The sequence below is a fragment of the Lipomyces oligophaga genome (assembly GCF_038497815.1).
Source record: "Lipomyces oligophaga strain CBS 7107 unplaced genomic scaffold V1516scaffold_8, whole genome shotgun sequence".
Classification (NCBI taxonomy): domain Eukaryota; kingdom Fungi; phylum Ascomycota; class Lipomycetes; order Lipomycetales; family Lipomycetaceae; genus Lipomyces; species [Lipomyces] oligophaga.
In genome coordinates this window covers 59,565-84,889 of record NW_027117792.1, presented here as the reverse complement: position 1 = coordinate 84,889, position 25,325 = coordinate 59,565, and the positions used below count along the sequence as shown (strand labels likewise).

General features: G+C 44.2%; 11 protein-coding genes across 11 annotated transcripts; 6 read left to right on the top strand and 5 right to left on the bottom strand.

Annotated features, from left to right (window-relative positions):
- Window positions 1-109: 109 nt before the first annotated feature.
- On the bottom strand, window positions 110-1,521 carry V1516DRAFT_666304 (TLC domain-containing protein; the record flags this gene model as incomplete). Its single annotated transcript, XM_066920737.1, has 2 exons — window positions 110-1,272; window positions 1,416-1,521. The coding sequence occupies 2 exons, from the start codon at window positions 1,519-1,521 to the stop codon at window positions 110-112; spliced, it is 1,269 nt and encodes a 422-aa protein (XP_066775264.1).
- A 1,972-nt stretch (window positions 1,522-3,493) lies between these two features.
- On the top strand, window positions 3,494-5,057 carry V1516DRAFT_687492 (uncharacterized protein; the record flags this gene model as incomplete). The annotated part of the gene is made up of 2 exons (XM_066923730.1): window positions 3,494-3,560; window positions 3,613-5,057. 2 exons carry the CDS (start codon window positions 3,494-3,496, stop codon window positions 5,055-5,057), a joined length of 1,512 nt encoding a protein of 503 aa, XP_066775263.1.
- A 627-nt stretch (window positions 5,058-5,684) lies between these two features.
- V1516DRAFT_680738 (glycosyl transferase family 21-domain-containing protein) lies at window positions 5,685-7,433 on the bottom strand. Its single transcript, XM_066923145.1, has one exon. The coding sequence runs from the start codon at window positions 7,346-7,348 to the stop codon at window positions 5,996-5,998; it is 1,353 nt and encodes a 450-aa protein (XP_066775262.1). The 5' UTR covers window positions 7,349-7,433; the 3' UTR covers window positions 5,685-5,995.
- Window positions 7,434-7,958: 525 nt separating this feature from the next.
- V1516DRAFT_680736 (tRNA synthetases class I (C) catalytic domain-containing protein) lies at window positions 7,959-10,420 on the top strand. Its single transcript, XM_066923144.1, has one exon. The coding sequence runs from the start codon at window positions 8,092-8,094 to the stop codon at window positions 10,216-10,218; it is 2,127 nt and encodes a 708-aa protein (XP_066775261.1). The 5' UTR covers window positions 7,959-8,091; the 3' UTR covers window positions 10,219-10,420.
- V1516DRAFT_680734 (transcription factor Opi1-domain-containing protein) lies at window positions 10,333-12,400 on the bottom strand. Its single transcript, XM_066923143.1, has 2 exons — window positions 11,961-12,400; window positions 10,333-11,699 (listed from the first exon to the last, which is right to left on the bottom strand). The coding sequence occupies exons 1-2, from the start codon at window positions 12,262-12,264 to the stop codon at window positions 10,558-10,560; spliced, it is 1,446 nt and encodes a 481-aa protein (XP_066775260.1). The 5' UTR covers window positions 12,265-12,400; the 3' UTR covers window positions 10,333-10,557.
- A 134-nt stretch (window positions 12,401-12,534) lies between these two features.
- V1516DRAFT_680732 (uncharacterized protein) lies at window positions 12,535-14,435 on the top strand. The gene is made up of 2 exons (XM_066923142.1): window positions 12,535-13,097; window positions 13,148-14,435. Exons 1-2 carry the CDS (start codon window positions 12,802-12,804, stop codon window positions 14,334-14,336), a joined length of 1,485 nt encoding a protein of 494 aa, XP_066775259.1. The 5' UTR covers window positions 12,535-12,801; the 3' UTR covers window positions 14,337-14,435.
- A 62-nt stretch (window positions 14,436-14,497) lies between these two features.
- On the top strand, window positions 14,498-17,421 carry V1516DRAFT_547167 (kinase-like domain-containing protein). Its single transcript, XM_066919193.1, has one exon. The coding sequence runs from the start codon at window positions 14,667-14,669 to the stop codon at window positions 17,202-17,204; it is 2,538 nt and encodes an 845-aa protein (XP_066775258.1). The 5' UTR covers window positions 14,498-14,666; the 3' UTR covers window positions 17,205-17,421.
- A 127-nt stretch (window positions 17,422-17,548) lies between these two features.
- On the top strand, window positions 17,549-18,665 carry V1516DRAFT_680729 (uncharacterized protein). Its single transcript, XM_066923141.1, has 2 exons — window positions 17,549-17,862; window positions 17,927-18,665. The coding sequence occupies exons 1-2, from the start codon at window positions 17,650-17,652 to the stop codon at window positions 18,632-18,634; spliced, it is 921 nt and encodes a 306-aa protein (XP_066775257.1). The 5' UTR covers window positions 17,549-17,649; the 3' UTR covers window positions 18,635-18,665.
- A 1,095-nt stretch (window positions 18,666-19,760) lies between these two features.
- V1516DRAFT_680723 (Tim17/Tim22/Tim23/Pmp24 family-domain-containing protein) lies at window positions 19,761-21,203 on the bottom strand. Its single transcript, XM_066923140.1, has 4 exons — window positions 20,974-21,203; window positions 20,841-20,910; window positions 20,536-20,743; window positions 19,761-20,490 (listed from the first exon to the last, which is right to left on the bottom strand). The coding sequence occupies exons 1-4, from the start codon at window positions 21,059-21,061 to the stop codon at window positions 20,224-20,226; spliced, it is 633 nt and encodes a 210-aa protein (XP_066775256.1). The 5' UTR covers window positions 21,062-21,203; the 3' UTR covers window positions 19,761-20,223.
- V1516DRAFT_680721 (ubiquitin-conjugating enzyme and catalytic subunit of SCF ubiquitin-protein ligase) lies at window positions 21,204-22,746 on the bottom strand. The gene is made up of 7 exons (XM_066923139.1): window positions 22,519-22,746; window positions 22,395-22,420; window positions 22,279-22,336; window positions 22,061-22,213; window positions 21,981-22,001; window positions 21,802-21,928; window positions 21,204-21,749 (listed from the first exon to the last, which is right to left on the bottom strand). Exons 1-7 carry the CDS (start codon window positions 22,606-22,608, stop codon window positions 21,526-21,528), a joined length of 699 nt encoding a protein of 232 aa, XP_066775255.1. The 5' UTR covers window positions 22,609-22,746; the 3' UTR covers window positions 21,204-21,525.
- A 172-nt stretch (window positions 22,747-22,918) lies between these two features.
- On the top strand, window positions 22,919-23,970 carry V1516DRAFT_680719 (U1 zinc finger-domain-containing protein). Its single transcript, XM_066923138.1, has 4 exons — window positions 22,919-23,045; window positions 23,102-23,123; window positions 23,171-23,257; window positions 23,311-23,970. Exons 1-4 carry the CDS (start codon window positions 23,037-23,039, stop codon window positions 23,829-23,831), a joined length of 639 nt encoding a protein of 212 aa, XP_066775254.1. The 5' UTR covers window positions 22,919-23,036; the 3' UTR covers window positions 23,832-23,970.
- Window positions 23,971-25,325: the final 1,355 nt, after the last annotated feature.

The window sequence follows — 25,325 nt, the reverse complement described above, 5'->3', positions numbered from 1 at the left end:
ATAAAAAAAAATAGTAATATAAATGATCAAACATTAACCTTTCAGCCCTAACACTGTGTAACCCATGAAACAACATCAATACCTGGTGAACAATACATAAAAGCAAAAACTATTCTTCTAACGTTAAAGAATCTCCAGTCTTTGTTGAAATGCCATTTTTTGTCTCCGCCATAACTTCTCTTACTTCTTTTTCAGCCTTTTTTTCCTTTACCACCTTCTTCTCTACTGTTTTGTTCTTTAGTTCGACGTCATCATCATCAAAGTCGGAATCTTCATCACCACTCCGTGAATCATCTGCACCTTTGCCAGACACGACCTTGATGGCCACTTTGATGATCATGTAGAACCAACTGACAGTAAGAACTTGAAGAACCAGGAGCAACGAAATGAAAAAGTAGTGAATGCGCTCGGTAAAGCATTGCTCATCACCCATTCCAGAAACAGTACCATTGGGTGAGGGAACGTGTACAATTGGATTTGAAAATGAGTCTGCTTGGTCAATAGGATTGACAAAGCACTTGTACCCAATCAGATTGTGGGAATCGTAAATTGCGGAAATGGTTACTTTGACAAACAAAAAATGGCGGCAAACAATCCAGCTGAAAATAAAGACACCAAAGGTGAAGTCGCAAAGCTTTTGATAGCCAAGATATTTAAGCATCTTAGCGGCAGAAAGAAGACTATCGACAAAGTCCATTAGAGAAAGAATGATATTACCAACACGAATAAATGAATAATTGTATGAGCCAATCAATAATAAGCAAGTTACAATGTGATGGGAAAACATCTGAACGTGATCCTTGCGACGAGCCTCGATGTTAAGAACAAAGATCTGTTCGAACGAGAATGCTATCTCGACTAGATAATACCACTTGAATATGTAAGATGACTCGCGGTGGGGCCAGCCGATCCAGAGCTCCTCCAAATTCAGCCAGTAAGTAGAGTGGTACATGATATAAAGGCCTAGCGAAAAAGAAGCACAGTAATACGCCCAAGACCATGCCTGCTCTGCAAATCGAGCAAGCCCTTTTTGAGAACGTATACCGGCCCACCGAGCAAATGGGGTAAATACGTAATCCATAGCGAATGCACGAACAAACGTGAAGACGACTACAGCAAAGAAACAAAAGTACACATCGTCAGTGCCTTTAACATAAAGACCAGTCTGTTCAACTCGATATGAAAGCTGGTAGAATCTCTGGAAAAATTCTGCCTGTTTAGGCAAAAGATATGGTCCAGCAAAGACTGCGCTCATAATAGCTATAGGAAGTGCTAAAACGTTGTTAGAACACAAAATAAACAATGCAATCAAAAGCCGTTAAATTTCTGGCTAATTGCGAATCAAAGGTCCAGAGAAAAATTGGGATGTGGGTCCTAAGAGGGAGCTGCAGAAATGCAATGGCTTCGAGACTTACTAATCTGATTCCTAACGAAAAAGAGCATTAACGCGCTCTGAGACGGGTCAGTCCCTTTATGATTGGAAGCTGCTGAGATAGCATGTGAAGGGGCTGCTGGTAACATGTCTGAAAGAGTAGCCAGAACGTAGCGAGGACGCAGATGTAGGTGAGAGGAGCAGCTACGGCAAAAGTTGAAGCGGCAAAATATCGACGACCAGAACAGACCAAATTTGAGAAATTTGGTGTAGCTGTTATGATTTGCAGGTCGAACAAGTGTCCAAAAGTAAATCCCGGATTAAAGTGTTGAATGACCGCGTGTGGTTGAGCAGAAATTTGCTCGCAGTAAGGGTCCCCTAGAATAGAAGCGTGGTAGACAATGAAGGACAGACCACGACTGTACCGCAAGAAAAAAACGACGGAAGTTTGAAAGACAGGTACAGAAAAGTGCAATTAAGCAAAAGTAAATGAATGCAGACTGTTTAATCAAAATATTTCTCACTATGGATCGAATTAATCAAAATCCTGACCAGGGATCAGACAAAGGCGCACAGAATATAGAGAGCAAGCAACCTCTGCGACGACCTGCAGACGGCCAAGTAGGCGCGCTGGAAAAAAAAAAAGAAAGAGCGAGTTTGCACACGGCCAAGAGCACTCGAGACGTCTAAAGAGCGAACTAACCACCGTACAAACCAAACTGCAACAGAAGTTTGGAGAACAATGGAAAGCAGTCCCACAACTAACAGGTGGAATCAACGATGTTTCTCGAGAGTAGGTGGGAAAGTTGTAAAAGGAGGACCTGCCCGTATAGTTAGCATTACACTTGGGGGACTACAATTACTACAGGGCTGTCTGCGCCCTGGTTAACATTTATGGGGATCGAAAATCCTCGCTTTGTAACTTTATAACCCGCTGTTTTCCACCCAGATTAAGGGCCAGCCAGGGGTTGCACCTGTGCAGCAGGCAGCTGCTACGTACTGCTGGGGTCCAAAACTGCTGCGTCGTAATTTGAATTTGAGTCGCGGTGAGTGGACTAAAGTCGCAATATAGATGTCAATAAGTCTAAATCATCCCGCCACAGTAAGAAGATGCTACTTTCTACAATAAAGCTATCTTTCTACATTATTATAGCAGATCCGTAGACTGATCTATTGTTCTCAGCCAGCTGATACATACAGCCCGCGCAGACGGCCGGTGGCAGCTTGTTTGCTTGCAGCCCGTACCCAACAGTAATCTGCATACCTTCTTCTGAACCACGAGTCTCAAACCCCCCAATCTTACTTGTCTGATTGCTGTCTGTACCCACCGGCCGATTTCTGGCCTTTGCATGCGGCTGTGTCATTCCACAGTCATGATTGGCCCTGTCCGCGCAGCATAAATGTACAAATTATAGTAAGAGATACATCCCCAAACGCGCGTAGTTTGGGCTATAATTTCCTTTCAATTTTTTTTTCGAGTGTTTTCGCCCTGCTTTAACCGTTTCTTACTTCGCGACCTTTCCCTTTCACCTTGTACATTCTGTTATTCCGTACTTTTTGTGAGCCCTTTTTTGCTTTCATCTGTTTTATCTTCAAAAGGTTAGTATTTCACAATCTCGGTTAGTTTTCGTTTTCTCTGTCTCGCTTCGTTGGACTCGGTTTGTCTGGTTGGCTGGCTGGCTAGTTTGCCTTTATTCTCTGCTCCGCTTACGGTTACTCGCCCCTCTCTCGTGTCCTTTTTTTTTTTTTTTTTTTACTATTCGCGCTCTTTGTATTTACCAAGTACTGCCGATGAACGAGTTATTGTAATTTCAAAACAGTTTTTTTGTTTGAATCTGCTTTGTTTACCTCTTTTCGCCCTTCCATTTGTCGGTGGATTACTGTCGATCGTGTCTCGCTCCGACTGGACTGGGGCCCTCTCTCCATCACCTGTCCAGGAGCCGCTCGCTCACTGAACAGGCTGGCAGGCTGGCGGCGGGCTGGCCCTGACCATTCCCTCCTCGACAGACGCGAGGCGACGCCCTTTTTTTTTCTTTGTCTTCCGAGTCCTTTCGCTTTGCTGACTGCAATCTCATTTTTTTTATTGTTCAGAATTGTTCGATTAACATCCTACTAGTAGCTATGTCCTATTTTGACGCCAGCGCATGGCAACCTGCACCTCCCCCAGCTTGGGATGCTCGTTCTGCAGGTCAGTTCTAATTCCTGTCAATCAGTTATGACTCCTGCTAACATTACTTCAGCATCTACTCCGCAGCCCGTTGAAGAAACAGGTGCTTTTACGTCGCAGATTGAAGAAGTTGACCGCGCGCTCGATAATCTTATGAAGTCGGGAAAATTTTTCCCCCCAAGACGTGATGGTATGCCTCTCGGGCTTGCTCCTTCCGCGGGGCTCCCGCATGGTCCAACTACTCCTATCGACCCGCGTATGGCCCAGTCTATGGGACGTCCACCATTCAATTCTCTGTCTTCCGACTCTGAAATTATCCGTTCCCAGTCTTCTATGTCCGGGCTCAATAATTTCTACGCTCCTCAGCGCTTTGTAGGACCAGTCGGTTCCCAGCAGCAGCAACAGGCTCAGCAGGCTCAGCAACCCCAGCGTGTTTCTGATGTTGACCAGGTTGCCATAAAACGTCGTCTGGCAGCTGCTCGTGAGCGTGAACTTCGGAATTTCCACCAGGAGCAGCAGTTTCACCGAAGTATGTCCCCTGATACTACGCGGAAAATGTTCTCCCCGTTGTCTCCTACGGGCCCTATGCTTAATGACATACCTTCGTTTGGACCTTCTCTTGGACTCGGTAAGGACCGTGTGATGTCTCCGTCTGCTTTGTCGGAGGATGATCGTCGAGATTTGATGAGCCGCCAACACCGTTCTCTTTATGGTGCTGACGCCGCTTCCATTGCTGATGAGCAAAGCTTTTTACGTTCTGCATCTGCTTCTGTAGATTCGCGTGGAGTCTCACCGGCTCTTTCCTTTGACCCGTTCCAGCAGAGACAACTCCAGCAGCAACAGCAGTTCATGTCTCAGCAGAATACGCAGCAGCAATTACAACAGCAGAATGCGGCTGCTCCTCATCAGTCGTTTCAGCAATCTGCAGGATCTGCTATTGGTCGTCCGACAACGACTACTTCGCCGAATGGTCACTCACGATCGAACTCGAATGGGACTTCGTCTCCTTCTTCGCGTTCAGCAAATTTTAGCTTTTTTGATTCGACTACCACTCAGCAGTCTGTGACATCTGCTTCGTCTCCAGATCAGTCACCGCCTCCTCGTGCTGCTTTGTCGAGAGTAAATACTTCTTCCACAGTGGCGCCAATTGGCACTCGGCCTTCTCTTGGCGGTGGTCTGCCTACTGGACCTATTGGGTCGCGTCCAGCGATTGGATCTCCTTTTGGCCTTGGGCCTGAGTCCGACACGTTTGGACATCTTGTGCCTGAGCGATCATCATCTGCAGCCTCGAATCTTTCTTCGTTAGCGGGTGCAGAGTCGACGTCTCTGTCTAACTCACTTAATGCGAGTGCGTCTACCGTACCCACAGGTGCACCGATCGCTAATGCAGGAACTAATAATAACAATATGAACACGTCGGCCGTTGCTCCGGGGTCGTCGGCAACTAATCCTATGGCTTGGTCTTCAAAAGTTTGGGGTAATAAGGGGTTAAGCATGGCTGCATCAGTTTGGGGATAATAAAATTAATATTTTCATTTATTATGGCGAAGTTTTCTAGAAAAAAAGATGGCGCTATAACATTTGTTTCAGTCAACTAATGGGCGTTTGAAGTTTTTGTGCATGATTATGTGCATTATTTTATTTAACTGGGATAGTGAAATTTGGGATAAAAGACGGTGTTTTTTTGTTGTCATGGTCATTCTACTTCTATATTTTTTTTACCAGTGAGAAAGCGTTTTGGGTATGAAAGTATTTATGACTTTTTATTTTGTTTCGGTTCGATACTTTATTATGATTAACATGATATGTGGGTTTCGTTTTCGATCTTTTGGTGAAGGTCTGCCTGCGTTGCACTGTTTGCGTTCATTGTCAATCCTTATCTAAAGTGAGTGTGTTTTTTTGTTTTCGCAATGTAGCAAAAGGATGAAGCTATAATTTCGGGCAGGTTGGAAGGACAATATCGAATTGTTCTGTGTATGGAATGAATGTGATTTTTTGAAATTGAGCAAATCATGGGTGCTAAGGTGTTATTTTTTGTTGACATTTTATCTATTATTTCTTCTTTATTTATATTATTACTATTTATATTTATATTATAATTGTTTTATTATTATTACTTTACATTAAGGCTCATTTTTGTGACAACTTTGAGAACTTTAGCTAGCTGATTTTATTTCCTACTTTGTTGGCGAAGGGTCATTTTTATTTTTTATTTGTAAAAGATTTATCAATTGATAATCAAAACATTTTAATTTTTGGCCTTGGGGTTTCATGGCAAATGCGTAATCGAACTCGTATGAAAAGACAAAGATAGCTTTTCGAGTGATGTGGTAACGTTTACGTTTAAGTGTATCAATGTAAGGAAGTAAACGCGGAAAAATGTTCTTTTTTCTTAAATCTTAATCTTGATACAAGAAATATGTACAAATCGTATAGATAGAAGGTGACAACTGTCCTTATGACCTGCTGACAATGACGGCAGTAGAATCGGGTAAGATTTTGAATTCCTTTGTTCGCCATTCGATTTTGGTTCCACTCATGGCTGTAATCCATATGGGCAGAGCTAAAAACTCGCGGAGCAACCATGCTTTCAACCAGGCGGGAAGCCCACATGCAATTGCCGTTGCAGCTCGTGGACGAGCGAAATAGGGAGGGGATAAAGTTGGAGTAGCGAAGGAAGAGGCTGTAGGTATATCATTTAGAGAATAATTTGCACCGTGGAGTTGTCTAAAAATCCAGTAATCTAACATGCACCAAATAATCATATGGGTAATAAAAAAGGCAAACGGATTTGAACCGATAAGGACAGACGCAGCGAAAGTTCCCATGGCTCCGCAGAACAAACTTTCGGTCATGGGTTCGACAAGAGTTGCGGCCGTGACGATATATTTACGAACGCGAAGCCAGCGCATTCGACGGAAAAAGTAATCAGCTAGAATGTTGGCGCCGACAGGTTGAATAACAGCTTCACTTGCCATAGCATGAAGACCGCCATGATGCCAAATGGCCTCGCCTATGGTCTGATCTTCAGCAATGTATTTCGAATATGGACGTAACCCGGATGGGTCTATAGCATCAAGCGTGCTTTTTCTAAATAGATTAGACTTGCCCATTATACAAGATGCAACCGCGACAGTGTTAATAGCGACGTAGAACTTTGCATGGGCGGTCGACAGAAACATTTCGTCAAGTCGCGCACCCCAACCTCGCGGCTCAACGGCGACACACAGAGGTAGATGATGAACAAGTTCTATTCTCCTGTCACGCTCAAAAGTAGCTATTGAAGTTTTGAGTGTTGACGGCACGACCCAGCAATTGGAATCCAGGATCCAGACGATGTCATAAGCTGCCGCTTCATAAGCCTTGATCAAGTTATTGACTTTGGGATTCACACCTGCGTCCTCAGCTCCAACAAATAGACGCACGGGAATATGTGCATATTGTTGCATAAGTGACTTGACAATCGGAATAGCAGGGTCCGCGGGATCATCCACGCATAGCAGCAATTCGAAAGCTGGATAATCCTGTTCGAAGGCCGAAGCAAGACAAGCCCGCAGCTCTAGATCAACGCCTTTGAGCGGCCGCAAAATCGAAACTCCTGGAAAACTCTTTTTAGCCAAACTATTAGCAGTTCGGGAAGTCATAGTTGCCTGCTTCTTTAATTGCTTTGTCTCTGCAACAGGAGGGGAACGTTCCGAATACGCAAATCTGGAACGCAGTTGGATGTACCCTAACGTACATACCAACCACACGACGACATACCACGTAGCAAATACGGCGGCCACAAAGACAGTCAGCGCAGCTGCCATTCCTGTTTTTGTGCTAAGACTTTCCTTAGATTCTTTTCCTCGCCGCCCAATTCAACTCAATGTCGTTGCAGTTCGTCCCCCAAATTTTGGCTGCACCGAGGTCTGCCAAAAGAGCCCTCGTATCCCTAAATTGAGCCTCATATATCACATGATATTACGTTCTAGATCACGTGAAAGATTTTTTATTTCTTTAATGAGGAGCTTGGTAGAGCTCAGTTTTAGCGATTTTACTTGTTGATTTAAAATTTCTCATTTCTAATATCTATAAAATCAATATAGAGCTAATAGATAGAGATATTTTGAGCTACTGAATTTGTTCAGAACCTAGTAGCTTGTTGGTTTGCTGCTGCTCGATATAAGCACATGCCCGTTGTTCGGTCAGGACCGTGTCTCGACTTGTTGAAGCCGTCAGTAAGAACTATATCTGTGAGGATTTCACGGAAACAATATTATATTGGATCATTTACTAGGAATCTGAGCTCAGTGTGTATTCGTCAGAAAATGTCAGAATCTGCGGCAATAAAAGCGTCGGCATCGATTGCTCAGCCTAAATGGCTCCAGCCCTCTGGAGAGCCCGGCGAACTCCACTTGTACAACACTCTCACGCGAACAAAGGTAAGACTACAGGCAGTAGAGGCATTACAATTTTGTTAACAGCTGAGATTTAGACTCCTTTCATATCGATTGAGCCTCGTCGAATAACTTGGTACTGCTGTGGACCTACGGTGTATGATGCTAGTCATATGGGTCATGCGCGAAATTATGTTTCAACAGACATTTCACGTCGAATTCTGCGGGATTACTTTAACTATGATGTTTTTTTTGTTCAGAATGTAACGGATATCGACGATAAAATCATCATTCGTGCACGTCAAAATTATTTGTTTGACCAATATAGGCAAGATCATCCTAGTCTCACAGAAGAGGTCAAAATCAAGATAGAAGCTGCCTGGAAATCATATGCCTCTAAAAACCTAGCCGATGCCCCGTCGACTTCTGTGTCGGATTTTACTGATTGGGTAGCTGCTGGTGCTGTTCCACCAGCAGATTTACCGATTGACCCTAAGCGAGCTATGCATCTTTCTGCACTCACATCTGCTGCTACAGCTTTAACTGTAACTCCTATTGGTAATGACTCGGAGAGTATTTTACAGGCAGCCAAGGATATTTTGACTCCTGATTTAGATGCGGAATTAGGCCGATCTGTGCGTGACCCAAAGTTATTCCAAGATCTACCGGCTTATTGGGAAGCGCATTTCAATGCCGACATGCGTGCTCTTAACGTTCTTCCTCCGACCGTAGTTACCAGAGTTTCAGAGTATGTACCGCAGATTGTTTCGTTCGTCAAGAAAATGGTGGATAATGGTTATGCCTACGAAGCGGCCGGAAGCGTATATTTTGACACTGTTGCATTTGAAAAGGAAGGAAAGCATTTCTATGCAAAGCTGCAGCCATGGAGCAGAGGTAAAACTGACTTGATTGATGAAGGCGAAGGATCATTATCAATTAAGACTGTCGCGGACGGGAAAAAAGCACCAGGTGATTTCGCGTTATGGAAAGCTTCTAAACCAGGTGAGCCTGAATGGCAGAGCCCTTGGGGCCTTGGTCGACCAGGGTGGCATATCGAGTGCAGCGTGATGGCGTCCGAAGTTATTGGATCTCAAATGGATTTACATTCCGGAGGTATAGATCTTGCGTTTCCACATCATGATAATGAGCTCGCTCAGTCGGAAGCATATCATGAATGTCCGCAGTGGGTGAATTATTTTCTTCATACCGGCCATTTGCACATAGAGGGATTGAAGATGTCAAAGAGTTTAAAGAATTTCATCACTATTCGCGAAGCTTTAGATATCTATTCGTCACGCCAACTTCGACTTGCATTTGCCTTGACCCAGTGGAATAATCCTCTCGATTTCAAAGCGGGACTGATCAGTGAGGTCAAAACGATTGAGTCCACCTTTGCGAATTTTTTCACAGTTGTGCGTGCGCTGATTGCCGAAGAAGCTACGTTCATTGCCAAAGGTGGTCGGGTCCCCGAAAGATTTACCGAGAAGGAGAAAGCTCTTTTGCTAGGCGATCTCAAAATTGCCCAGTCAGCGGTCCACAAAGCACTGTGTGATAATCTTGCCACGCCTCTTGCTCTTCAGGCTCTGGCTGCTTTAGTCGGAAAAGCCAATGTGTATTTATCTACCTCGAAAGCTAATGCTAGTGTTCATGCTGTTACAGAAGTTGCGAAATGGATCACACATATTCTCTCAGTCTTCGGTTTCGAATCAAGGCCAGATGGAATTGGATGGGCAGAGCCAGTACAGCTTGACAGCGCATATTCGTCCACAGCAGGCATCTCTGAGCAGGATGTTGCACTTCCATACTTGCAGGTGCTATCGCGATATCGAGACGCAGTGCGCCGAGCGGCTATTGCGAAGGCCCCATATTCCGAAATCCTGGCTGCATCTGACCGCCTCCGTGATCTCGATCTTGCTGATTTAGGTGTCGTGCTCGACGATCGAGATGGCGAGTTATCTGCACTAGTGAAGTTCGTCGATAGAGCGGAACTTTCCCGCCAACGTGCTGAAAAGGAAGCAAAAGAGCAGGAAAAGCAAGAACGTAAAGCTCGTGCAAAGCAAGATGAAGAACGGAAAATCCGTGAACGACTTCTGAAAGGAAAAACCTCACCTCCTGACCTCTTTCGTTCTTCGACGGAGTTTAGTGAATTTGATGATGATGGCATTCCAATAAGGGATAGCCAAGGGGAAGATATTCCGAAATCGAGAAAGAAAAAGTTAATGAAAGAAATGGACGCGCAGAAAAAATTGCATGCGGAGTATTTGAAGTGGATTGAATCTCATCCTGGACAGGCATTGTGATGTTTTTACAAATCCCAGATCGTCTTTTTACCTCTCAATAAAGCAACACACTCTGAATATTCTTACTCATTAAAGAAACTGGGCGCTATGGATTTACGTCCTGAATTTAGGTAATATGTTAAAGCCAAATGAGTCTGAAATGAACAAATACTTTAACTTTATATACATTAAAATGCCATCATAATCAAAACTACGAAAACTCGAAAAAGCAATATAGAGCAAAAATACGCCATAATGGATACCCACCAAAGACTAGAATACTGTATCCCCCGAAGCAAAGCAAGTAATAAGAGACAGACAAAGCAGTAAGTAAATTTAAACGCACAATTAAATAAAAACTCAACCTTTCATTACCGCATCACCATCAGCGTCTGTAGGGTGGTGATCAGACAGATCGGAAAGATTGGGTCCAGGATTATCGATCGGATTGATAGATTGGTCCATTACAGGTTCAGAAGACCCCGAAGTTCTTCCGAATCGATCGCACCAACCCTCTGCGCTATCAAGAGTGTCATTCACGACACTGGTGAGACGAACAAGCATCATCAACGCCTCATCAGCAAGAACTATGACACGACTTGCATGTTCCTGAACAGCAAGATCAGAATGCTCAAAGTCGTCCAAAGTCTGCCCATCATCTGTGAGACTTCCCGGTGTAGAAGGCGATAAACTGTTGCGGCGACTGGTCGTTCGAGAAGAGGAGACTTGGACCCAACGGGTGGGAAGTTCAAGCATGTATGACCGTGCCAGGGATCGTGCAGGTTCAGGTAAAGCAGATCCAGCATATGTGGAGACTATATCAACAACTCGACCGATAGTAGTGACGATATCTTTCTTTGCATCCGTGACTCGGTGGAGTAGTGACGACTGCTCCGCAGGTGTTGGGCACTTTTTCTCATCTAGTAACTCTTGTAGTCGTGTAACTGTGGTTGTAAGACGAGAATTTGCAAATTTAAGACATTGTAAACAATATCGGAGACTTTTCATAGACTCTTCAGACATTGAAAAGGTAAGTCCGGAAGCATTAGCAATCACGTTATGCCAGCGCGATGACTGATACTGCCTTGCATGTTCTTCAGAATTACTAGCATTTGCCGCAGCAGTAACGACGGTAGAAGAATTATCCGGATTCACCATAGTCGAGCGAACATGTCCAAAATTCGCAGATTTTGCTTCCAAACGATCTAGTTGTCGAAGCGCAAGAGGTTCGATCCGCCGAACTACAGGTGCCGCAACGGATTCAACCATTTCAGCGCCGTATCTAAATCCACGGGAATATGACTTCCCAGATTCATAAACACGAACAGCTGAATTGACTATAGGATACGATCGTGTCATTCGCGAGACCAGAGACGATTTACCACTGACAGCAGCTGGCGGTTGTGCAGCCGAAGTGCCGCTCGATGTCAACAGCGACCGGCCTGCTTGGGCAATGATATCCTGTGATTGACGAAAATTCGCCGAATGGTCATTTGAATAATCTAATAGTTAAACGTTAGCGATGAAAAATGATATCTGTGGCATCTGCGTGGACATATGGGCGAATAGCCGGAAAGTGTGAATTTTCACGTGTAAGGACCGACGGTACGTGGGAGAGCATAGACAGAGAGCATGTGAAATCCCCGCCAGAGAGCGGAGGTAGAATGTAAAGCAAAAGTCCTCAACCACGACCTTGTAATGAAGGCTCAAAATAACCGTATAATTCACTGTAGATGATAACTGCAAAATAATATAAAACTTACCACTTCGTAAATCTTCCAGTGCCTCGGCTACGAGCCGAACATCAGGGTCGTCCAGAGAAAGCCCTGAGCACAGAGATCGGTTGTCATCCTCGTCCACAGGTGAATAAGGCTGCAAAGTGACTGTTGATGAAGTCGATGACGAAGCATATGTCGAAAGAGGAGTCATCAACGTAGTAGGATCTTCGACCACGGGATGTGGAAGGATTTTCGGTGAAGGATATTCGGTAGATGGCGAACATAAAGCCTGGATCGAGAGACGTTCATCATACGCTCGAGGCCGCTGCCTGGATTCTCCAATCGTCATATTACCAGAACTCAATTATGCTGAAAGTGAGTCGATGGTCAACTTAAACATCCGATTGAACCGACAATTACTGCGCAAAATTTCTTCGAGCTGGTTGACAAGGAAATGGATATGGAGAAGGAACTTCCACTTAAAACATCACGATATACTTTTGAGGCAAGCGTATTGTGGGGAAAAATTCACGGCCTAAATCTATTCGCAGGTTTGTACTTTGTCCCCCACAATAGAATATCCAAAAATCCAAATACTTCTTAAGCTACTTGATCATTTCTTGTACACGACTTGTAGTACAACAATAAATTACATTTAAATTTGATAGTATTTTTTTTTAATCTAACTATTCTAGACCTAATTGACCGGACATGGTTGTTTGAGTTATACGCGGATCCAGATTGTTATCACGTGAACAGTTTTGGGCAAGCTCATTTAACAATTGTCAGTGGACTGTTCTAGCAGATCTAAGATTAACTTCAATTGGCCGGAATCGGCGGGCCAGCGACTGATTTTCAGATTTGATTTGCTGTTGGATTTGAGGGAATGGCAAATCTATTGCGTCTTCGCTTGGCGCTGCAGCAAGTTTCGCGAACCTTCCCTGCATCGATTCCGGGTTTACATTCACGCGCAGCCCTAGCGGTAGCTACGCTCTCGGATGATACGCTGTCCACGAAGATTGCTCTTGTTCCGTTGGGAAAAGATCGAACGAGCGTACAAAGAATTACAGACTCCCTATTGTTAACAGGAATGCCTGTTCCGTTACGGTTATTGGCTGAGAACGAACAGGAATGGCTGATGCGGGTTCAACATCGCAATCTTTCTAAAGATACGAGAATACAGTAGGCATTGCATTTTGTAGCTTTTAAGTTAACAGTCTAACTTTCACTAGAGCAGGCTCGCACACAGCTCTGACTGTAACCAACGGAATGCAATTGTATGAGGTCCCTTCGCCTTATTTGACTACAAATAATCTGGTTCTCAATGAAGCCATGCACGAACCTAAAATTCCAGACGATCTCTACGAGCCGTGTCATCTATATGTATTCATATCGTCAAGTGTATCATCTCTAACTCAATCGTTACCTAATGCATTAGTTCCTGCGATACGTGTCATTGACGTTGACTCTGCTGCGATTGAGTCTACTACAAAGCTTGCAGGCAGCTCGGCAATAGTAGTATCCAGCTTGGCCGCGGCTGAAAGTCGATTGACTGATGATATGTGGTCTGAGAAGTCACAGATATCCTTACTTGCTTCCGTTTTGTCGGACAGGTCCATGGTTGAAAGCAGCCTATTGAATTCAGTTATTGAGGCGTGCAAGGTTTATGTGGAGGAGGCAAAACTACTATTAGAGCAATCTGGCCAAACTGCCAAGAGTCAGACTATGAAAGACGTGGAAGCAGCTCGTGGAATGTGGGCTGAAGCGGCACACGTAGAACTTCGAGATGTGCTTGAGCCCGGCTTAGTTCGGTTTGCTCAGAGGACCGCATGGTGGAAACTGTATTGGACTGTGGATGATATTGAAGAAGGGCCTGGCCGTGAAGATGTTTTGATGGCATTTTTACCATATTCTGAGCGAGGATTGATGTTTATATTGGGTAAGTTAAGTAATTTTCCTCAGGTATCGTCCATATCAACTTTGTCGGATACTAGAGGAGTTTCGGATGTCAATTTTGTCGGCACTAGTGTGAGCTCTGCTCGGAGTCGAATCCACTACGAACTTCTTCCAAGTTTACATGCAATTGCGCAAAAAACAATTGTTAATGCTTTACTGGAAGTACAGATCCCGCTTGTCGTTCTGGGAGCTAGTGGATGGTTGTTACTTGATCTTTCGGGTGTTGGAATGACAGGGTTGGCTCTATTAGGAATGGTTATTGGATTCAAAAGAGTTCAGAAAAGCTGGGATGCTGCTATTAGTGAGTTCACTATAAAGGTGCGCGATTTGGCTCAGGGAGCTATCGATCAAGGCGAAGCGGAAATGCATGGTGCATTCGAGGCACGGGTACAACAGGCAGGGCAGCGAATTGAAGAGCAGGAGCGCGTTCTGCGTGAATTGAGAGAGACTGTTACTGAACCGTGATGCTCCAAGTTGCCTTGCACGAAATATATGTAGATAGATTATATGAATTTTTTTCGCTTCATCTACCGGAAAGGGAGTTGAGATTAATATATGTACTACCATAATAGGAAATATCTGTATTCGGTTAGGCTTGAACCCTTAGTCAGGAACACCCTACCGCCGCATGGACGACGACCGTCTCCGCGGTTTCATCGTGAAAGGTTCTCCTTTCTGGTTTCCTTGCATTTATTTAAGCAGCGTCTTTTGGCTTCCGATATCGTTTGTTCTTAAGTTCTTTGGCTGAATTTGATTTAATATCCCGATCATAGCGAAGTCGAGTTTTCCGGGAATATGGCTTCTTTATCTGCAGCCGCTCCTGGATCGACGCTGAACTCGCCATTATCCGCCTCGGTTCCGACGGATTGTACGCTGGAAGATATCCAGCAATGGAATGAAGCGCGAGTCGGCGAATGGCTGGCAAGTGTTGGATGCGCTAAATACGGACCTATATTTACACAGCATCACATCGATGGCACTGCATTGCTGGAGATTGATTCAAACGCTGTCAAGGAGCTTGGTGTTTCCAAAGTAGGTGACCGTGTGCGTATCTATGTAGCCATCAGGGCCCTACGAACGAAAGTGATGAGTACTACTTCTTCGGTATCGAATACTGCGGCAAAGCCTGCGATACCAATTTCTCTATCTTCTGCTCCCGACACTTCTAAACAGCAACAGCAGTCGCAGGCACCCGTTCTAGTGACATTTATATTCACCAAGGGCCATATGAAAATAGCCGACATTTCCGGCTGTTTTAATGCTGAATCACTTATTAAGAAGGGCATTCGCAAATTTGGATGCAAAGATTCACCTGCCGATTGGACTGTATTTGTTACTGCCGAGGCAGGAAATGTTCGGGAACTGACCAACGTGGAACTTGTCCGCGTTTGCTTTTCACCCGATCGATCTGAACGAGAAGCCCTTATGTTGGTCAGAAACGGATCGACGCCAGATGTGGACCAGTATCATCGTTCACTTCAGATAGCGCGCGATGTATATGCTCAAGGATCTGGTTCATCAACAACTAGGTCCACGTTTCAACACCAGCAACAAGTTCTTTCACCATCCACGCCTTCCTTTCCGAATACCAGATATCCTGTTACCACACAATCTATAGCGCAAACATCTCAAAATTCTACTTCTACCTCACAAGTCCCCCCTCCCCTCACCTCTTCACAGTCTGTATCGACGCCTCTTTCTGGCCGATCGGAATCTGCTTTGCCTAGCCTTCCTCAGGAGCCAGAGATATTAGAAGACGATGACCAGCTCACTGCAGATTTACCCCGTCAGCGACGTATGCGTGATTTTTTTGGACAACGGCCTCCTAGTGAGCTAATTTCTTCAAATCTTGCGCAGTATTTCCCTGGCCATGAGAATAGAGTATTGGAACAGACCGTGCGGAACTCTATCCGTCGATCAAAGCGACTTTCTGGGCTGTCTCGACGACTTTCTGTAGCAACCACCTCATCCTATTCTAGTACCTATCCGGATGCGCTGACTCAGGTACCCACAGTAGGAGATGCTTGGTTGAGCCAACGTAGTTCACAGTCATCTTCGTCAGTCCCATTCACGGCGACTTCGCCGCAGATGTCTGCACAGAATCATTCGAGGCCGATTTCTGTATTTCGACGAACTCCGCGAACAAGAAGTTTTGCGTCCTCATTGATATTGGTCGATGACGACGATGAAACAGATGCACATTCTACGAGGGCACCTTCGATTGACCAGCCTAGGTCGCCTACCAATATTTCTGGTCCATTAAATGACGAATCAGATTTACCGACTAGTGCAGTGGAAAAATCTTTTTCTGATTTTTCGCAGAATCATACGACAACAAGTGGGGCATCGGACAATAATTCATATATAGAAGTCGATAATGATGCAGAAGTTACAGGCGAAAATTTAGACTTGGAAGCTTATAATGATGTTGATGGTGGTCCTACGAGATGGATTAAAGGCGCACTAATTGGGTCTGGGTCATTTGGAACAGTTGTTCTTGGACTAAATGCGCTGACAGGCGAGTTAATGGCTGTCAAGCAAGTGGAGATCATGAGAAATGATAAGCAGGGCGATCAAGCGCGGAAGAAATCCATGATGGATGCGCTACAACGTGAGATTGCCTTACTGCGAGATTTACAGCATGAAAACATTGTGCAATATTTGGGGTCGAACTCGGATGGCCAATACTTGAACATTTTTCTCGAGTATGTACCAGGTGGTTCAGTTGCATCTTTGTTAAATAATTATGGCCCGCTAGAAGAGCCGTTGATTCGGATATTTGTGCGACAAATTCTGTGTGGTCTGAATTATTTGCACGATAAGGACATTATCCACAGGGATATCAAAGGTGCAAACGTGTTGGTGGACAATAAAGGAAAGATAAAAATTTCTGATTTTGGGATTTCAAAGAAGGTGGAAGCGGGTCTGCTAGCGTCAGGTAGCAATCAACATCACCGACCGTCGCTGCAGGGATCGATATACTGGATGGCACCAGAAGTGGTAAAACAGACATCATATACGCGGAAGGCGGATATTTGGTCTGTGGGTTGTCTGGTAGTGGAAATGTTTACGGGAACACATCCGTTTCCGGAGTTTTCACAAATGCAAGCGTTGTTCAAGATAGGCACATTATGCTCTCCAGAGATTCCAAACGTGGCAACATCCGATGCGCAGGATTTTTTGTCCAAAACTTTTGAACTAGACCATGAAAAGCGACCGACAGCAGCCGAATTGCTGGGCCACTCATTCCTAAATCAAATCGTCGGCGTAGGGACACCGACGAGTAATGTATTGCCACGTTCTGTGGAGGTTATGATGCCATCATTAGCATGAGAAAGCTGAGATAGGAAGGCGGGTTGAATATCAGGATAGTGTACGAGCGATATTGTCGAAATGATGTAGGAAGGAACAGTATAGAGGTGTTTGGACTTTTATTTTCTTAGAACTTTCGGATTTAATATGATATAATTGGAATATTCCTCTAAATTTGAAGACATTAGGTAGACACAACAAGGAATTAGATCTATAATGATTATTGGCTAAATATTAAACTGTTAAAGTTCGGATATCTGCAAGTAGCTGAAAATTGATTACATAATAAATCAATCATGTGATTTAGATAAGGGTTTCTGTAAGGGGAAGAAAGTAGGATAATTTTTGTTGTTTTAGTGGAATAAGACTTTAAAAGCTTCATTATTTTAAGAATAAAACGAGCTTGGCCGTATTGCGCAATATTTGATCGGACGAATCACAAGGAGATCAATATTACGGAACTAAGATGAATGTTCTCAAGACTGTCAAGGTTCCGCGATATTCTGCGGCCGGGATCCGGCGTGCAATTCGGGACAGGCAAGAGAAGGAGGATGCGAAATATTTAAAACAAGAACTTGCCACGCCGAGGAGGAATGCGGATAATGTACCGTCAATGATGTCGATTGGGCCGAAAGTCGCCGCGAAGAGTGGCCAGCGTGTGTTTGAAGTCGGAGATTTCGTAAGTATTTGAATAGACGAAAAAGAGTGGTAGCTGGACCTAGAAATGCTGATTTAGATTATAGGTACAAGTTGTTAAACCGGGACCATTTCAGGGAATGATTGCGAAAGTGACAGAATACAGCAAAGACTACGGTTTATATCTGGAAGGAGTTGGGGAAAAACGAGCAATCACAATTCCTAAAAGCGGGTGGACCGAACAAATGCAGTCAAGTGTATCAGAACAGAGCGAGCATATTCATCCAGACCATGTACGACTGGTCACGATGGTGGAGGATTTCGCGGCGGATGAGAAATCAGGGCGTAGATATGCGATTGTTGACGAGCTCAAGCTGGGAAAGCCATACTACGACAATCGGTACAGGAAAATTCTTCGCGAGCGGATCGTCGCGAACCTCGACGACGTTGTTATTCCCTGGCCGGATCCAGAGGAAGCTCCGGAGGCCGGCCAGTTAGCCACGACCGTCGAAGACGGAATTGATCGTACCTTCTACGTGACCGACATAACGATTCCACCGGTTCCGCCAATTGCTCTCGATAGTCTGCGCAAGAAATTTTCGAGAAATCGCAAGCCAGATCTATCTGAAGATCAGCTCCGTAGACTGACCCCGCCGGAAATGCCACTCACAGAGGCGAAGAAGAAATGGCTAGCCGAGTTGGAGGCTCGCAGGGCTGCAGCGAATGAGAGAGAGGAATCAGGTGAAGCAAGAAAGGAGCTCTTACGCACGGCAAAGCTTTTGTATAAAACGTTGGAGAAACGTGGCCATTTTTAGATTATGAATTGTATATAATTTTTTTGGAACGATTGTGATACGGTGGAAATCGGTTACTACTCTCGCTCTACTCCCTAGACGCGCCTGCTGAAGATTTTCTTCTGAGCACGTCCCTCTACTTGTAGACCTTCCGGATATTGTCTCTGCTATTTACTGTCGCGTCTATCAGCTGCAATTTTAGCGTACAGTGAGACCAGGGAGGGTAGAACAAACATTCACACAAGGACATAGAACATTCCTTGATGCCAAAGGAGGCGCACCTCCTGAATTCCGACTCCAGTTCCATGAATAATGATTGCATGCTAAAACGCATGGAGGGATTAATCTGGGTCCCAGCGCGCCTTGAACACGAACCCAACTAAAATCACAACGAACTCCTTGACTGGGCTCCGACCAAGTATACCTTGAAATACAACGGCAAATGTGTCCCGAATTCTAGACGGCGGATTGCTAGTCGCGAAAAGCTCAGACGCTAGCGTAGCTGTGAAATTGCCCAAGATATGGGTCCATAGAAGGGGGAAGAGTAAGTTGTTTGCTACGCGTTGGAAGAAATCTGTCGGAGATCTGTGGCAGATCAGGTCGCAAACGCGTCCGCTATATATATATATATATATATTGATAGATAGAGAGACAGCCGTCTGGCCTTTTCAAGATTAGATTTTGGTTCCATATCGTACAAGTGATATATTGTCAATGATGGTGTATAAACGAAAATTGGAAGATTTACTGCAGGCGGAACTTAAGCACTCTGGTAGTTCGTCTGGTAGGCATTCAATTTCGCAGCCCACAATAAGGATTGACTTTCGTATTTTCGAAGATTATCCAAAACTACCTAGTATTCCTCCAAACAGTAAGTTTCTATGGCGGGTTTTTCTATTTGTGATGCCTTGCTAACGATCCCTCCAGCTCGGCATACAACATCATCCCTTGAAAATATCTCCAATTTTTTAGATTTCTCGAGCCAGTCAACGCATAGCCGATTACTATATCGCTCGATAAAGAGCCCGACTATTAAAAGTAAGCAAAAATTGGGCCTGCAGAGATATCGCCGACCATATCCTGGGAAAGAAAACATCGATCCGGCTTTGACCCGGCAGATTAGATTCTGACTGGCCGAGCCCAGTTGCATTCTTGGAGTTACTTTTGCGTTTTTCTTTCGATACGTGCAAAATTTCTGTCTCTTTAGTATTTTATTTTAATTTTATGTTCCATCACTTGTCCCAGTAAAACAGACGGTCAAACCGGAAAATTGGACTTGGCAGACCACCTCCTCTTTTTGAGATACTTCATTCCAAATATATCCAAAATTTCAGCGTCATTCTTTACTTCAGTAGTTAATATCCTCTAAATCCGCATGATGCCACTCTAAATAAATAAATATATATATCTAGAGTAAAGAGTGAATACATTAATGTAGGGCATCGATTAAAGTTTAAAGAACAAAGCCAGTCCCCTGACACGTGATACCTGTTTTTGGCGAGGTCCCTAATCAGTAAACTGGTTTCCAAATTAGAATCGTAGCTGTATAATCTAAGCAATAAACCCATCTCTAGTCTCTAATATTTAGTAATTAACTCCAATCGCAAAAATCACTTATTATGCCAGATCAAAGTCTTCAAGGACGACCAGTGATTCGAGTCCAGATACAAATAGTCCATACTCCGATGTAAACTCGGCATTAGTGAGTCGGCGTCAATGGTGAATAAGTACATGATCAGACCCCAGACTGAAGATGAGAATATCGACCACGATATTGTGCGACCGGTGACTGAAGAAAACGGTTTTGGAAATTGAGTTTGTTTCGAGAGGAATTTTACGAATCCGAGAACGAATCGCGCAAAGGAATATAATACAATCTAATTCGATCAGAATATTGACCCGGTGTAATGCCATCAACATACCTGCTGGTTTATAGAACTCTGTTGCCGTCCAAAAACAAAGTATCCGCCTATTGCACCAGCCAACAACGAGTCTGAGTCTCGCTGTTTTCGATCTTCTCGTGTCCGCCTACAAAGCGCCAACACAGTCTTATATAAGCCCACAAATAGTGCCAGGTTCTGGGCGTGTTCTTTTGTAGCTTTCAAAATCATTCGTATCTTGCTTTGTAAACTAATATCACAAAACCGCGGTAGTGGTAAACACCACTCCCGCCATTGGCCACAATCAGATCAAATACTTGCATCACTTCTATTCAGCTGGTACTCACCTGCCATCGCGGAATAAAAATGTCATGACCAACGCATGAGGAAACCGCACTTTAGCACCGTAGACAGCACCTATAAATTGTTAAAATTCCTGTCTTGCGGTGACTAAGCGCCTGATTGTTAAATTTCACAGACCATTTCGCACGCCCTTCACTATGCCTAGAAGATCAGCGTAATGTGGATCTAATACAGCCTTGTTCGTCAGCTTGAGGATCTCGTCCATGATTGTATCGAAATAAATATATTTCTTTCGCGACTCAGATCTAACTTAAGTCAATTCTGTCAACTATGCCTCTTCTTGAGCTCCCTTTTATATAGTTTACAACCCCTCTTACGGCGCCAAATCCAGAAACAAATATCACCTCGGTATAGCTTTTGGCACGTGATATAGATCACGCGCAAATATTCACGTGAAGTTTGCAATTACCTAACACGGCTAGTACTTCAACAAGCAAATATGAGTAACATTAAACAAATAGATCATGATATTAGAACAAATGCACACTTACGCCCTGGGCGCCAATAGACCATCACAAAGAGATAAACAATAACAAAAACAAACATAGAGAGCGCATATCTAAACAAACCGGCATTATATAAACCTCAGCACGTAGATCGTATTTCCGTGGAAATATGCTTCATTCATGTCGTTCCCGGGTGCTTCTATGCTGATATACACCTTGTAACCTAATTAGTTTCATCCTCAGCCTGGCCGTCGTCGTCATCGTCATCATCGTCGTATTCGCCGCTCCCCCATTCATCGTCGTCGTCAAAATCCTCATCGACATCCTCATCATACCAAAAATTATCATCGATAGGATCCGCGGGCTTTGGGTCAGCATGCGAGTAAGAGTCCGACTGTGGCATTACAAAGTCTTCAGGTATATCATTTTTGGATTCCTCGACGAGTTCTGGTAAATTAGCGTTTCTTGAATTAGAACAGTTTGTCTAGGATATACACACTCTGAGCTATCTTGTTATACGCCGGTCGATTTGCCCGCCACATAACAGCGGCATCAACATTAGCCGGAGAGTCTGGATTAGGATCTTCCAGCAGAGAAACAATAGAAATTAGCACAGATTCGACGCTCTTGACTGAGTTAGTAGAGCCTTATAAACTTCATGATATCAGGTCAACTAACCTGAGCAGGTGACCATCTCTCCTAATAGTAAACATGTTAGACTGGCAAGACGACAAGCCAAATATCATATATGAACTTACTGATGGATCCTCACCCGAAGTATCATCTACACCAGGATGTAAAATAGACACACAGACCTTGCCATCTCTGTACACATTTGGATGGAAGAATGGGCGTCGGAAGCGAAATGAAGGCGGGCTGTATGGATAGTCTGTGGGGAAAGTGAGCAAAGCCTGTAGAACCACCAGTTAGCAGAGAGAACTATTATATCTCTTGATTTCAAGTAATTCAAACTGACCTTAAAATAGCCCCCATAGTAAATAGATGCCTTGTTGAGCACAATCATCGACACATCCCTATCAAGTAAATCAGACCAATAACCTCTATAGTCAACAAACTAGTGGTTGTATTTACCATTGATAGATATTGCCATCCGCAAGCTCCACAAATCGTCAATATGCTAAACCGCAGAAAAGAGAAGCAAGCTATACCAGTCCTAGTTCAACAGGACTTTTGCAACTTCACAATTAAAACGTACCTCGATCCGAAAACCTGGCATCGCATCGTCACTCCTCGTGAGCTCTTTGAACTGCTTCAAAAGCAGCGACGAGCTTGCTGAACGCGACATTTTTAAAGAAGATCTTCTTATCACCAACTCAAAAGTGATACAAATTTCGTTTCGCTATCTTCACTGTTATCTTGTAAATATATATCCAAATTTCGTGAAATATTACTAGAATATCTAGTATCTCGTCCAGCTTGTTCGCAACTCGCCCTCGGATTTCCGCAATCGGGACCAACAGAGCCACTCTGTGGCTAATTCTCAGCGCCGCACAATGGCGGTGGCGGATCACATGATAGGCAAGGTGAGAGCGAGTTATGTAGTTGATGATCTTGATATTCTCAATTATTGTGAGCTTAGTACTTTACCTTCAGAAGCCATTTTTAACTATTTTATCGCTCTTTCTCCTTCTTTTTCCTTTTTTTGTTTTTTTTTTTAGTTTTGTTTGTGAATTTCTGGAATTTGACAGCTTTAGATTTTAGTCCAGATTTACGATGCCAAAGATAAGTCTCAATCTCTTTCAAATCAATGATCATAAATTGAACTAACCTCAGTTTACTATTTCTGTGACTACTGCGATGGTATTATTAACTTGTCGATCTTTTACTTTCTATCTAACTGAAACTAGTATTCCTTACTCATGACTCGCGGAGTGTTCGCAAAGCTCATAACAGCGGTCGCAACCATATCAAAAATGTGATTGATTATTATCAAAGTAGGTTTACTTGTCTCAAATGATACCAGACATTTCTAGTGTTAACTTCATAGTGGTTTGTCAAACACAAGCTCAATCCATTATCGAAGCCCTCGAAGCCCAGCGTGCTGGAAAACCTGCCAGTCCGTCGCCGTATAAATTCCCTACTCATGTCAATATACCGGTGACTCCTGCTGTTCCTGGAATGATCCCGCTTCCTTCGTCTTCTTCGTCTTCATCAATAAATCCTCCTCAACAGGTCTCTGCAATGGCTTTTCCTCCGCCTGGTGCTCTACCGCTACCACCTCCTCCAGGAATGCTGCCTATTCCACCGCCTACGCTGGCTGGTCTTCCTCCTCCCGGGTTTTTACCCATGGCACAAGGCATTGGCTCCCTTCCTACCCCTTCTCTTATCCCCGGCATGCAAGCTCCTCCACCTCTACCGGGAGCTCCTCCAATGCCGTTCTTCGCTCCTTCGGGCACTTCTACGGCTCCGGGTTCATTACCATTTCCCTCACCGGGCTTTCCTATGATACCCCCTGTCCCAGGTCCTCAAAATTTATCGACTCCTCCCGCCCCTGGTTCTCGGCGATGAGATACGAAATCCCCATTTCTTGCTACTCCAAGTTTTGTATTATTACTTCATACATATTTATATATACATACATTTATATATTTCGTATTGCCAATCATGCACGAAGTCCATTCATCCTGAATATTCCTAATTTACTACTACCAAGATATCGTATATTCAGATTCTCAAAAGACTTTACCTGCTTCGTATATACTCTATTCATGCGGCCCAGTGCTCTTGTTGAATCCTCCCTTCAGAAATCCAAATAATTTCATACTTTTCTTGCCAAATTTACCTTCTTTACCTCTTCTATCCTTTTGTGTTGGAGAAGAATTCACACCGGTATCGGCGAGGCTACTTTGTCCTCCATTAACTGGTGTTGCTGGACCTTGTCCTAAGCTTGGCCCAACCATAGTCCCAGTTACAGTCACTAAAGGTGTTCCCACTGGCCGGTCATCTGCGGTTTCAGCTGGAGTCTGCGAAGACCGCTCACTATCTGCTGATAAAGCCGAAGGCTGCAGCCCAAAAACTTTGCTGCGCATATCTTCTGTACTGCTGAACTTCCGGGCTGAGGACCGCGGAAGTGCTTTCCCAGATTCAAAACCACTACCCAAAACCTGTCCGGCATTCCGCATAGGAGTTGTCACGGTCTTGTTCGCTCGTTGCTGTCTAGGTGACCGAGGACTCTTGTCTTGTCCACTCTTCGGTGACGAACCACTTGTATCAGCTACGGGCGATCCTCCGCCTCCGGATAATCCAAGACGAAAGATATACGACGTCTTCCGTTTCGGAACTCGAACCGGCGTCTCGTCATTTCCTTCCACACGTTCTTGAATCCCATGACTCGGCGAACTCCTCAATACGTCTCCATAAATCGGCACTCGTCGTAAATCGCCCATAGATTTAGGAGACCGCAGCTTTCGATAATCATTGCTTGTGTTCCGCGACAAGTACATCTCATCCTTGGTATCCCTCTGGGGTGTCAAAGGTCGTTGCAGCATCACAGGCCGAGATTCAGCACTATTCGCACGTTCGGGAAGAGTTATATTCCCCTCTTCATTCTGTGAGAAATTAGATGTTGGTGATGATGTTTTACTGGTACGATCATCAGAAAAACAGATGCTCGGAAGTTCCTGCATCAAGTCAGCGAAATAAAATATTGATAGAAAGGAATCAACTCTTACCATATTTTTGTTAGGTACCTCATATTTCTGTGAGCTTTCAGCGATTCCTGACGATTCAACCACATTAGAGGTTCCCGTTAATGATTCCGATTCTACTTCTTGGACCTCCAAGTTACCATCAGCGGTGATACATAGATCCGGACCTGCTTCCGTGTGGTCCTCTGGTTCATTCTGTGACAAAGTGTCACGCATACCTATCGGAGAAATCTGTCGAGGCGTGCTTACATCAATTGAGGTCGTCTTAGAATCACCACTCTCAGATAGTGAGGCAGATTCAAACTCTCCTTCATCCAAGGATTTTTCCTCCTCTGCAAAATCAGAAGGGCATTCC

Coding starts and splice junctions, on each gene's coding strand:
- V1516DRAFT_680738 (XM_066923145.1), bottom strand. CDS start 7,348: ATGGCAGCTGCGCTGACTGTCTTTGTGGCCGCCGTATTTGCTACGTGG.
- V1516DRAFT_680736 (XM_066923144.1), top strand. CDS start 8,092: ATGGGTCATGCGCGAAATTATGTTTCAACAGACATTTCACGTCGAATT.
- V1516DRAFT_680734 (XM_066923143.1), bottom strand. CDS start 12,264: ATGACGATTGGAGAATCCAGGCAGCGGCCTCGAGCGTATGATGAACGT. Junction 11,700..11,960: donor ACTGGAAGATTTACGAAGTG/GTAAGTTTTATA, acceptor TTTAACTATTAG/ATTATTCAAATGACCATTCG.
- V1516DRAFT_680732 (XM_066923142.1), top strand. CDS start 12,802: ATGGCAAATCTATTGCGTCTTCGCTTGGCGCTGCAGCAAGTTTCGCGA. Junction 13,098..13,147: donor TCTAAAGATACGAGAATACA/GTAGGCATTGCA, acceptor AACTTTCACTAG/AGCAGGCTCGCACACAGCTC.
- V1516DRAFT_547167 (XM_066919193.1), top strand. CDS start 14,667: ATGGCTTCTTTATCTGCAGCCGCTCCTGGATCGACGCTGAACTCGCCA.
- V1516DRAFT_680729 (XM_066923141.1), top strand. CDS start 17,650: ATGAATGTTCTCAAGACTGTCAAGGTTCCGCGATATTCTGCGGCCGGG. Junction 17,863..17,926: donor TGTTTGAAGTCGGAGATTTC/GTAAGTATTTGA, acceptor TTTAGATTATAG/GTACAAGTTGTTAAACCGGG.
- V1516DRAFT_680723 (XM_066923140.1), bottom strand. CDS start 21,061: ATGGACGAGATCCTCAAGCTGACGAACAAGGCTGTATTAGATCCACAT. Junction 20,911..20,973: donor AGTGAAGGGCGTGCGAAATG/GTCTGTGAAATT, acceptor AACAATTTATAG/GTGCTGTCTACGGTGCTAAA. Junction 20,491..20,535: donor AGAGTTCTATAAACCAGCAG/GTATGTTGATGG, acceptor TGATCGAATTAG/ATTGTATTATATTCCTTTGC.
- V1516DRAFT_680721 (XM_066923139.1), bottom strand. CDS start 22,608: ATGTCGCGTTCAGCAAGCTCGTCGCTGCTTTTGAAGCAGTTCAAAGAG. Junction 22,214..22,278: donor ACTATGGGGGCTATTTTAAG/GTCAGTTTGAAT, acceptor GTGGTTCTACAG/GCTTTGCTCACTTTCCCCAC. Junction 22,002..22,060: donor CTTCGGGTGAGGATCCATCA/GTAAGTTCATAT, acceptor GTTTACTATTAG/GAGAGATGGTCACCTGCTCA.
- V1516DRAFT_680719 (XM_066923138.1), top strand. Junction 23,124..23,170: donor TTTCTGTGACTACTGCGATG/GTATTATTAACT, acceptor AACTGAAACTAG/TATTCCTTACTCATGACTCG. Junction 23,258..23,310: donor TGTGATTGATTATTATCAAA/GTAGGTTTACTT, acceptor TTAACTTCATAG/TGGTTTGTCAAACACAAGCT.